Genomic DNA, 11,975 nt, shown 5'->3' on the forward strand with positions numbered 1-11,975 from the left:
AGCATCCACTACTCTATTTGCAAGGAAGTGTTTTCTAGGATTAGATGCAAAAGGCGTTTTGGTAATTTTTTTTGAGTGTCCACAGAGATTTATATTTTTATTAGTAGTGAAGATTTCTTGGATGTTAGGGCAACTGTAATGTCCAGATAAAATTTTGAAAGTCTCGATCAAGTCACCCCTTTCTCTTCTTTCTTGTAAGGTTGGTAATCTTAGTTCCTTGAGTCTATCTTCGTATCGTAGATCTTTCAGAGCTCTTGGTATTTTAGTGAAACGTCTCTGTACTCTCTCTAACAGATTTATATCCTTTGCGAAGTAAAGACTCCATATTTGGAAAGCATATTCCAGGAGAGGTCGCACATATGTTTTATATATTTTTAACATCACGTCCGGTGTTAGGTCAAGGAAGGTTTTCCTGATTAGATATGTTAGTGAATTTGCTCTTTTCACAATTCCAGCGATGTGTGGTTCCCATTTCAAGTCCTGTGATGTAATGTCACTGCTTTTAGAGGTGTTCCATTAAGTTTGTAGGCAAGTGTAGGGTTAGTTTTTCCAACATGTAGGACAGTGCATTTTTCGACATTGAGTTTTAGAAGCCAATCATTTGTCCATTGATATATTTCGTTTAAATCGTTTTGCAGTTAGTTGTGATTATATGAATAAATAGATAAAATAAAAAAAATAAAAGATGTAAATTTTCACGTGTAGCAAACACATTGTGGATATACATAATTAAAATAAAATAAACCTTGTTTTTAATACCACTTTATCTCTTAATAGTATAAAATAAAGTCGCTATCCGTGTGTGTCTGTTTGTGCGCTTAGTTCTTCTAAACTACGCAACGGATTTTGATAGGGTTTTCACTATCTTTAGAATTTCTTCCCGAAGTTTTATATATGTAATACATATAAATTATATTTATAGAACGTAGAGAAGAGTCGATGTTTTGTAAAAAAATCGAAAAAAAAATTTTGGGCGCTTACATTGCTAACACTGGCTAAACCTTATAAGATACATCAAAATAATGTTTGACGGAATTATATATCTTGAACTGGCCTACAGAAAGTCTGCAATGATATATGTCTATTTCCTAAGTATAACTCAGCTAGTTGTAAATACAGGGTTTTCCAATAAGAGGTGTTGTTTTGATATTCAATCGTAAAAGATCAATGGTTTCTTTGCTTGTGTGGCACGTAGCGCCGTCTTGTTGAAAGTAAACGTTGTCCAGATCAATACCATCCAATTCCGGCCATAAAAAATCATTAATCATCTCTCGATAGCGCAATCCATTCACCGTAACTGTTGCTCCAGCCTCATTTTCGAAAAAGTAAGGTCCATGACTCCGCCGGACCATAAACCGCACCAAACAGTCACACGTTGAGGATAGAGAGGCTTTTCAACAATAACTCTTGGGTTTTCCGAGCCCTAGATGCAACAATTTTGCTTGTTGACGAAGCCACCGAGGTGGAAATGGGCCTCATCACTCAAGATGATTTGCATTTGATTCACTCAAGTGAATTTTAATCATTTCAATGCGTTGTTGAAGCGTGTATAGTTCCATTTTTATTAATGGCGTAGTTTCTACTTGTCAAATGTCAAAAAATGACAGCTTCAAAAGTAACATCTACCGAAATAGCGGGCTATTCAAAATAACACCTCTTATTGTAAAACCCTGTATTTTTAATATATAAAACCAACTGGTTTCAGGTCACCCTGAACCATCATCAGGGTTATATAAAAAACAGAGTTACAGTGTCTTTATAGGTAAGATAGAAGAGGGAGAATCAATTTTAGTGGGGGGCGAGGGGGAGGTAGCGGTGTAAGTAAGTGGAGAGGGAAAATGTTTAAAATAAACAATAAGACTTGTGAAATAGCCTGGTTGGTTTTATATTATTATATATTATTATTTATATATGTGGAATTAAAAACAATGTTATTTTATTCTAATTATGTATATCCACAAAATGTTTGCTACATATGAAAATTTAATATCGACGAGTACGGCGAAACTGGCAATTATTTATAAAAAATATTCAATTAAATACAGAATTACATGTATGAATATCATCTTCTATAAACAGTGTATTAAAATTACAGTGTTCCCCAAATATTTGAATTTAAGTTTTAATAATAATATACCACTGACCTATTCAATTCACAAAGCCAAAATAGCTTGGTTAAAAGAAGACATATACTTTTTTTTTTTTTTTTACTTAATGCTTATAAACCACGTAATAAAATTAAACTAAAAATCTGAATTTTACACATTGAACTAGTGCATAATCTCCACCCAATTGAATGCGATCTCTTTGATGATAAAATCGGGAATTGAAACATTAAAATCATTGAAAAAACGTTCAATAAAGTGGTATTAAAAACAAAGTTATTTTTTTCTAATTATTATAAATAGATGTACTTACTAATGGCTATGTGGGTGCGTCATTATGTGACAAATAAAAGACAGGTATTCTTGTATGTAGTTATTTATATTTATTCTCTTATGAAACATTTATGACGAAATTCTTTTCTGCTTTTGCGGATGGCTTATGGTACGTTGGAAGTTCACAGTTTGTGTCTACTTCGATGGAGGAGCCGGCCATGAGAAGGCTGAACATCCCCTCCAGCGACGCCATGTCCTTGGCCACTTCAACTTCTTCCCTCAACCTGTCTTCCAGTATTCTAAAACCGCGCAAAACCCCCGGAGTGAAGTTGCTGACGTTATCTTCACATATATCCACGAGAATGCTTCCAACTTCTAAAAGAGTCAAAGTGAAGCGTCCGTCGCCAATGTTTTTGATTAAGAATTTTAAAATCGCCCAAAGGCTTTTTTCGTCTCTCCCTGCCAACGCGCTGTGTAAGACTCTTCTTCTGATCAACTCTTGGAATAAAGAAACTGTAACTTCAGGCGTTTTTGTGCAGACATACGTAGCCATCACAACATCGAGAGCTTTTGAATACTGGAATTTTCTGACATACACATCGTGTTTTGAAGATTTTTCTGTTGTCTGCTGAGGCACTATTTCATCGACATAAGCCGGAACAAAGTCGATAGCTTTGCTTTTCTTCCCTTCTTCGGGCACCTTAAAGTGCTCGTCCCGTCTCCTTATGGACACCAAACCATCCACCATGCCTACAACTAAGGTTTCATCACTGTCCGGGATGGCTAAACTTAAAATAGCATTTGGGTAATCTAAACTGTGTACGACTTTGAATGTTGTAAGGTCGTAAATCTTGACGTGTCTGTCTAAAGACCCTGACAGCAACCTTCTATTGTTACTTGCTAAATGTAGGCAAGTAATGGTTTTGTGATGTTGAGAAATATTTGCGAGTAATTTTCCACCAGCGAAGGCGTCCCAGACTTTGATTTCGGTACCACCGCAACTGAGGAACAGTCCTCCGGTGGGAAGGAATATAGTAGATTCAACAGGGCTTCCGTGGTCAACTGAAAATACAGAGTTTCCGGTTCTGACATCGTACATCTTGACAGCTCCATCATATCCTCCCGACATTAAGATATCCGGTGTGACGGGACTAACACAGCCGGCTCTCACATAATCGTTGTGTTCGGCAAATGATGCGATCTTTTCTTCTGCGGCTATATCCCACACTGCAACGGTTTTGTCATCGGAGAAACTAGCCACGGTGGTTTGCTTTTGAGTGAAGAAAGTTCTATGGACCTAAAGATAACAAGTTAAACCGAGGGTAAGTGACTGGAAAATTATCTTTGAAAGTAGAAATATCCACACAGCGTTTAATAACCGTAAGCTAAATTGCTGTTGTTGAATGGATTAAATGGTTTTACATGTATGATAAAGGAAAAAGGGAAATCTTACTGGTGCTGTATGGCCGGTGAACAACCTCAGTAAACTCTTGGACTGAACATCAAATAGTCTGACGAGGTTTTCTTCTCCTCCAGCTATAATCAGTTTGCCATCCGACCTGAATGATCCACCGTACGCAGCCTCTCTGAATCTAGACAAGTTCCTCGTTACTTGTCGTGTGATTGGGTTGTATACCTGAAAAACACATAAATGTGGAATATAGCATACGACATGTGCAATCATTCAATGTTGATTTTCAAGTTCTTTGAAGGTTCTATTCAAGTTCTGTTATTGTATCATTATTGGCCAGTTGTTTCACAAAACTGAAATGGTGAAAGAACTTGAATAGAACCTGCACAGAACTTGAAAATAAACCTTGAAATTTGATGAATTGTTCAAATTCTGCGAAACAACCCGTCCTAAGACTTTTGAAAAACTGAATAAAATAAACATGAAAGTAAACAAAAGCATCTGACGAAATGACACGCTAGAATAATATTACGATACATTACATTACCTTGCCAAGCAAATAAACAATATTTTAGTATGCTAGGAGCAATTTCCATGGTTCAAAATACCGTAAAATGAAGGCAAGTCATTCCATTCTACACCGTCCACACGACTGGTACACACGTCAGGTGGATTTCTTGGCACACTAGAGGTTAAGATTAAGATAAACCTCATTTCCTATTTATAAATCCTATTGGTAACTAACCTAATCTAACCGCCGCACTTTTAGGCACAGATTACGAAAATTAAACTTCGTTTCAACAATTACTACGAGGTACAAATATTTACATGCAGGAAATAGGTTATTAAGTTCGTAGTTTCGGTTAATTAAGAAATTTACATGTATTTAGATTAAAAAGAAACTTTTGCCAATGTCAAGCCATACTAAAAAGATCCAAAATGGCGATGAAGGGATCATTTTATATGGGAAATTTTGAACTTTAAGTAAATATGGAATTTGAATGCATCTTTTAACATCTCTCTTGAAGTAAATAGTTGTTTCTTGTAATAATTAAGTTGAAACAAATTAATTTCATAATCTGTGCGTAATCTCCTCCCCATCAGCGTTTTAGGGTCATATATGACCGGGCGTCCATATTTTTTAAAAGTATTATTGTCTTTTTTCTATCATGAGGAAATCCTTTTTTTTTAAGTTAGAAAGAGAAATAATAATTCTTTCCAGTTTGCCTCAAATATTTATACTGAAGTCATAATGAATATGTAATTCATATTTAGCGTTTATCGGTTTAACTCAGTGGCGGTTCTTCCCTTAGGTCAATTGGTGTTTGACCCCCCAAAATTATAAGACAACAATAATAAATATAATAATCAATTATGTGCATCAAAACATTTAAAATGTAACGCGAAACAGCGGCGGCGGCGAGTGACTAGCAGTGATATCTGTTGTCTCTAATAGAAGCTTTCATTCACAAGTCCACACGATTCGCTGGGTCAATTTAAAGAATGTCCAATTTGGCATCTTCTGTCCCTACGCGCGCCATAGAATAAACGAGATGGCACTATATTTTTCGTCGAAGTAAAAATTAGCTTCCGAAGAAAGTTTAGGGACGCTTAGGTCATGACCGTGGGGGAGACAACACGGTGAATATTATATGTTTTACAGAGATGGTGACATAAACAAATGTCGTTTTTTCATTTTACACGCTTGTAGTGTGTGGAACAATGGTTGTTTTTCAATTGCATAGTTCGGGAAAGGATTAGAATAATTATTTATGTTGTTATCGATTTAGAATGAAACAAAACAAAAAACGTAAAAAATCATTGTCAAATAGAATCAAACACTGATTTTATTTATTTTAATGTTGTGGACAACTACATTAAAACTTAATATCTTAAAAATAATTTGCCGTAAGTACATGGATTGTGTATTTATTTCCAATTTATTATATTAACATAATATTTATTTAGAGTCCGCGACTCTAAAACTCTATAACAAATTGATATAGTTAATAATATATGGGCATTTTTCACAATATCAAATAAAGATTAGTCACACATTTTTTTCAAATGACCTACCACGACTGAATCCCTAGAGCCGCCTCTGGTTTAACTTACAAAATTTCCCAAGCAAAATTAATGTGCTTTCGAAATATCGAGTTCTTTCAATTTTTCTACGATTGGAGTAAAAAATTAAGAAAAAATGTAGTTAGCGTTTTTGACAAAAATTTTCACGTTTGATATTTGTGATTATGATAATTAGGTTGAGGAGTTAATCAGTAGATGGCGGTAGACATAAAGCCTACGCCGGGGCCCGCCAGATGACGCTAGTGTATAGAAGGTACTTGCGAGAGATATTATCGGACAGAGCAAGCATCTGGAGGCTCAGAGATTTACCTACCCTCGGGTAACGAACAGTTGTATCTAGTCAGACAGGTTATTGTAATGTAAATAAACACTTTAATATTAAAAACCTTTTACTGTTGAGTTCCCAACACTGGAAGTCTGCATAAGTAAAGGCAGATATAACAATATTAAAATTTAAGGTTTAATTAAATGCGTACACCGGAAAGATATGACTATGACTCCGCCGGACCATAAACCGCACCATATAAAAAAATATAAAACATGGTTTCTGTGTCGCGTACGAAATTTCAAGACCCTATAACTCATTTAATAGTGCCGACCCCCACCTAATTCTTACAGATTCGGATCCCCAGCCCTAAATTAGTCTAAATCAAGTTCAATTTCGGTTATTCGAGTGACTCCCCTAAACCGAATTTATTCCCGGATATTTATCAGGCGGCTACCCGCGCAATCCACGGGTTGATAAAAATGTAGTTTCTTACCTGTACGCGAACAGAACATGTCACCGCAAAGTAATGAGGCTCAACAGGAGAAAAATCAATGTAGTCTATTGCTCCGAATTCCTTAACAAGTACAGGCGCCTGAAATAATAATTAAAGAGAAGGTACAGATGATATTAATTAGTTTGCAGTTTTAAAATCTGAACGAAATCATAAGAATCTAAATATCCGATATTTGAAACCGAACATATTTATAAATTTCTTAGTATTTTGCTTTCATTGAGGTTACATTGAATCTGTTTTTAAAGCCATGGACACTGTGGTAAAAAGATTATTTATTTTTAGGTTAAGACGGAGAGTATATTTATTTTATTCATACATCCTTTAAACCTTTGAAAGTGTGTCTCATGAAAACAGATACAATAATGATGTCTCTTTTATAAAGAATGTGCCGAAATTCAGCAACATGTATTATCCGAAAACGAAATGAATTAAATCAATTGGTAAATATTGAAAGTTTTTCCAACTTACATCTAACTTTTTCCAATAAATGTTATCTGTTGTCAGAGGAATCGCAGTCTTTTTATACGATTTAATGTCGACCTTTTTGAATTGAAAGGAGGCCATCGTAGAAATAATACGTAACACGTGCAATAAGTTTTGGTTTATTATCTGTCAAAGCAAAGTGACAGAATCAAAAATCTCCGCGCCGAGCTGACACCATAGATTCTGTTTATATTTGATGCATAGATAATAGATGTACCGTTAACATTATTTATGCGATGTTAGCGTCGGTAACTCAATTTTTAAAATTAAGCCAGCGCCACCCGAAAGGGAGCTAAAAAGGAGCTAACGCCTTGTCATTATAATTTAGATAAAATTTATAAAGGTAAATAACATAAATTGTAACTGTTAACATTAAGATTATTGTCAAGATTAAATTATAAGTTAATCAAAGACATTTTTGAGCAAAACCGTAAAATGCAAAATTTTATGTCTTCTTAAGAAATTCATTACCATTTCCATCACCTAAGAATTAATTTATCATCAAATAATTACAGAAAATTTCTGGGGATCATTTAATGATCCCGCAATTAACCCGTGTTCATAAATAAAGCGCCCACCAAGATTCATCTCAATAAAGCATCGATGACACGGGGCTAGTTTACGAGCTGCTAGTCGACAAGCTAGCGAGTAGAGGTGAGGCGTATTTATCGTACCAGTAAAAGTACCGAGTATTTCCATGCGATACTTTGTACTTGTGACAGATCTGTAAAACACCTGGTTCCAAAATACTCATGAGTATTTTATATCGGGACTAAATATTTTTAATAGGTACTTTTACCAGGTATTTTTGACAATTATTGTGGGGAATCACATATGAATATTTTGCTTGTGCGGAATTTTTTTTTCAATGAAGTTCCGTAACAACCCCCCCCCCCCCACGGATTTTAAAGATTTTGGTGGGGAGTACCGATTTTGAAATTTCAAATGGGGAATAATGTTTTTCCGAAATTCTGTAACAACCCCCCCCCCCCCCCCCATGGAATCAAGCTTCCGTAGAATATTTGTGGGGAATATGTGGGCAGAATTTATGCGAGTTCATTAGAATTACTTATTCTGAATCAATCCTCAGGTCGGTATTAAATACTTTTGAGTATTTTGTCACCGGTAATTTTTTGTACCTGTACTCATTGTACCCAGTATCGAAAAGTACTCATAGGACCCACCTCTACTAGCGAGTAATCGAGTTAGCGAGTGTCGATGAGTGATTGGTTTATTTATGGTCGATGACAACAAAACTTTCCACTCGCTCAAAGCCAAAGGATCTTCGTCCTTGAATTCTCTCAATAAACGGCTGGAAGCACCATATTCATCGCGTTTTTCTATCCTTGATCTTGCCCATTTTCTTTTCTGCTTCAAGTTTTTCTTTAGTTTTCGTTGTAAATCCTTCTTGATAGCACAGGCTAAGATAACTACTGTCGCGCGAACTACTTCAGTTGACATTTTTGCTGACTGCCAAAACGCAAAGATACTCGCAAGCAGGGGCGTATAACTCCCGCATGACCTTGTAACCCTGATGGGAGGAGTTATTCAATACCCAAATTCTTATAGACAAAGCTGTTGTGGCTGAAAGCTCAGATCTCATTGGCTTAGAGCAAAAATTGTAGTTTGATCTCTCGCTCTCTACCATAACGACTTGTGTAACGGAAAGAGAAGCTAAGCATGCTTTATGCTCCGATAAAAATTAACGGTAATTTCCAAGACGCCATTTCGTAAGTTGAAAAGTCAGTTGATGTTTTTACGTAAATATTTTGAATTTTCTTTCACCCATCTAAAAATAATGTTACGTGCTAGAATTCTTCAAGGTGATAAATTAATGCCGTGTTGTGTTAAAGTGTGTTATCCGGTCTATCTCCACCAATTGAAAGAAGGACCCTAACCCGTTGTAAAATACAGGTACTAACCTCTCGTTCTTTGATACAATGTTCCTGATTTCTGAATGTACTTCATTGGCTAATAATTTAAATAATTTTCCTTTTCAGACCTATCCGTATTCCGACGCGATACAATACCACGTATTAGGATGCTAAAACTGCTAAAAAAAGCCACGATTACATCATACAAGGTCATTTAAACCTCTCCAGAATTGCATCATGTAAGTATTCAGATTTAACCAGCATTTTCCATGATGTTTGCTGACGACAGAGCTGTGGAAATTATATGAAACCCTTGCAGGAGAATTTGAATAACTTCTAGTGCTGTGGCAATAATAATGAACACTTAAATTTGTTGAATATGTATTTTGTGTAGGTATATATTCTTGTATTTTTGTGCAAGTTCAAATTAAATCCTATTAAGTTGTTGCAGTAAGACTGGGTTCGATTCCTAGTTGAGACCGTTACTTTTTATTTTTCTGTGTCTTGTTCTGTTTCATGTTTTGTTTAGATATATTAGTTTTATCTTCTACTTCAATGATAAATCAATGTTCAATACATCGGTTGTACTGACCCTGTTTTGTATTACTGTCCATTGTCTTTTTGAAAATAAAAAGTATTTTTATGTGTGCATAGCTGTGGGTTTTTTTTATTTTCCTTTTCCTGCATTCCAATATTTTTATTCTTAAAATATAATTTTTGTGGGCTATTGAATGAACGATGTTCGCTGGGTGTGGTCATATTGTTTATGGTTACACTTTTTTTAAATGGCCTTGAGATTTATTTATGGTCCACGATATATTTACCTGTCTGGACCAAACGACCGTTTTATCTGTGGTCGTCTGTGGTTAAGGGGGTGACAAAATGGCGCCATACAAAAAGCCCGAAGATATCGATCTAGAGAGTGATTTATTTATGCTCGCAAGTAGTTCACTAGCAGCGATGATGACACACGGCTAGTAACTAGCTTATAAGCTAACACGCCAGCGAATGGAGTAAATTAGCCCGTCTTTTTATTTTACTCGCTGCTTTTTTACAATCGGATAGTCAACTAGCAGATTGTAAAAAGCCGATGACACGGGGCCAGTTTACAAGCTGCTAGCGAACTCGCTGGCTTGTAGCTTGTTCTAACTAGCCCTGTGCATAAATAAACCAATCACCCTGTGTCATCGATGCTTAAGACATAAATAAACCACTCTCTAGATCGATATCTTCGGGCTTTTTGTATGGCCCCATTTTGTCACCCCCTTAACCACAGACGACCACAGATAAAACGGTCGTTTGGTCCAGACGGGTAAATATATTGTGGACCATAAAGAAATCTCAAGGCCATTTAAAAAAATGCAAACATAGACAATATAACTGCACCCAGCTAACATCGTTCATTCACTAGCCCAAAAAAATTATATTTTAAAAATAAAAATATTGGAATGCAGGAAAAGGAAAATAAAAAAAAACCCACAGCTATGCACACATCAAAATACTTTTTATTTTCAAAAAGACAATGGACAGTAATACAAAACAGGGTCAGTACAACCGATGTATTGAGCATTAATTTATCATTTAAGTAGAAGATAATACTAATATATCTAAACAAAACATGAAACAGAACAAGACACAGAAAAATAAAAAGTAAGGGTCTCAACTAGGAATCGAACCCAGGATTTCTGTCTTACTTCAACAACATAATAGGATTTAATTTGACCTTGAACAAAAATACAAGAATATATACACATTTTCAACGTGTTGAAAGATATTCATTATGTCAAGTAATAAAAAAAAGAATTAAAGGCAGGGCCGACCCTGTGCGGGCGCAATTAGAGCAGCCCACTTCGGGCGCTGAATTTCCAAGGGTGATAATACCTAAACAAACGTAAGATTATCTTTCATAAAAACCACGCTACGCATACATACAAATCATCAAAATATAATTGATTACAGTGATCGCCTATCTACTACCTAGGTCCTAGGCATCTACTGGTTTTGACAAGGAGCGCTAAAATTTTACTTGTGCCATGCGCCATTTGGCTCAGGGCCGACCCTGACTAGACGAACAACAATAGTAACGCCTTTTGACTTTTACATGGTATAATTTAAATCATAATACATAAACCATAATATAAGAAATAAAAATCGTGTACATAATAAAAGCTTGTAAAGAAATATAGCTTGTAAAACAACAAAAGATATTATGAAATAGAAGTTAAGAACATGTAGTTAATATTTCTACTAGCTTTTCGCCCGTTGCAGGCAACTAATGGGCAAAAATACTTTTGAATGTATGATTTGGCGTTGAATGCGGGTGGAGCGAGAGGTGTGTGCCTACTTTTATATTTATGATGTGATGTAATGCGTAAAAATGTAGTGAAAATGTTAAATTAATATATACATATAACCTAACCTAAACGTGATTTTCTATAAAAAAATTGCCCCTTTAATAACGCCTGCTCCCGTCCCCTTTAGAGTTACATCCCAGTTTTCAAGTAGTTTGTGGGCTACGCTAGGTTTGTATAGACTGGTTTGTGATTTAATTCTAATAACTTTTCCCATGTTCTAACCTATCTTGTATGTTTGCATATGAATGAAACAATGAGTGTGTGACCACAAATGTAATAAAATATATGTGTGTTTAGAAAGAAATGAATATTTTGAGAAAAAAAAGAGCCAAGGAGCTTACTGATCATTTTTTCACCGAGCCGTTCGGGTTGTGTAGGTCGAGACGCGTAATTTGATACACATATCGTATGTACGGTTTTGTCACCGACATTCTTTGATTTAAAAAAAATTTACTGCCAAAGTAAGTACCTACACAGATTTTATCGTTTCTTTGAATTCACAACATTTCGCTGCTAGTCTATGATCGGCTATTATTTCTGATTGGCCAAAAGCCCGACTGTTTTAAAATGGCATTTTTCGGTTCAAATTGCAAATGTCAAAACTTTAG

General features: G+C 35.5%; 1 protein-coding gene across 1 annotated transcript; it reads right to left on the minus strand.

Moving 5' to 3' along the window:
* Positions 1–2,465: 2,465 nt before the first annotated feature.
* On the minus strand, positions 2,466–7,270 carry LOC149425992 (U3 small nucleolar RNA-associated protein 15 homolog). Its single transcript, XM_089645441.1, has 4 exons — positions 7,125–7,270; positions 6,636–6,734; positions 3,832–4,014; positions 2,466–3,675 (listed from the first exon to the last, which is right to left on the minus strand). The coding sequence occupies exons 1-4, from the start codon at positions 7,218–7,220 to the stop codon at positions 2,497–2,499; spliced, it is 1,557 nt and encodes a 518-aa protein (XP_089501567.1). The 5' UTR covers positions 7,221–7,270; the 3' UTR covers positions 2,466–2,496.
* Between the last annotated feature and the right edge of the window lie 4,705 nt (positions 7,271–11,975).

This window comes from Hesperophylax consimilis, chromosome 2, assembly GCF_061612785.1.
Source record: "Hesperophylax consimilis isolate HC1 chromosome 2, BYU_Hcon_1.0, whole genome shotgun sequence".
NCBI classification, from domain to species: Eukaryota; Metazoa; Arthropoda; class Insecta; order Trichoptera; family Limnephilidae; genus Hesperophylax; species Hesperophylax consimilis.

What these genes read in the sequence shown, in the direction of transcription:
- LOC149425992 (XM_089645441.1), bottom strand. Translation starts at nt 7,220, where the DNA reads ATGGCCTCCTTTCAATTCAAAAAGGTCGACATTAAATCGTATAAAAAG. An exon ending in TTTATTGGAAAAAGTTAGAT is followed by an intron (nt 6,735 to 7,124) that starts GTAAGTTGGAAA and finishes TTATTATTTCAG; the next exon opens with GCGCCTGTACTTGTTAAGGA. An exon ending in CATGTTCTGTTCGCGTACAG is followed by an intron (nt 4,015 to 6,635) that starts GTAAGAAACTAC and finishes TGTGTTTTTCAG; the next exon opens with GTATACAACCCAATCACACG.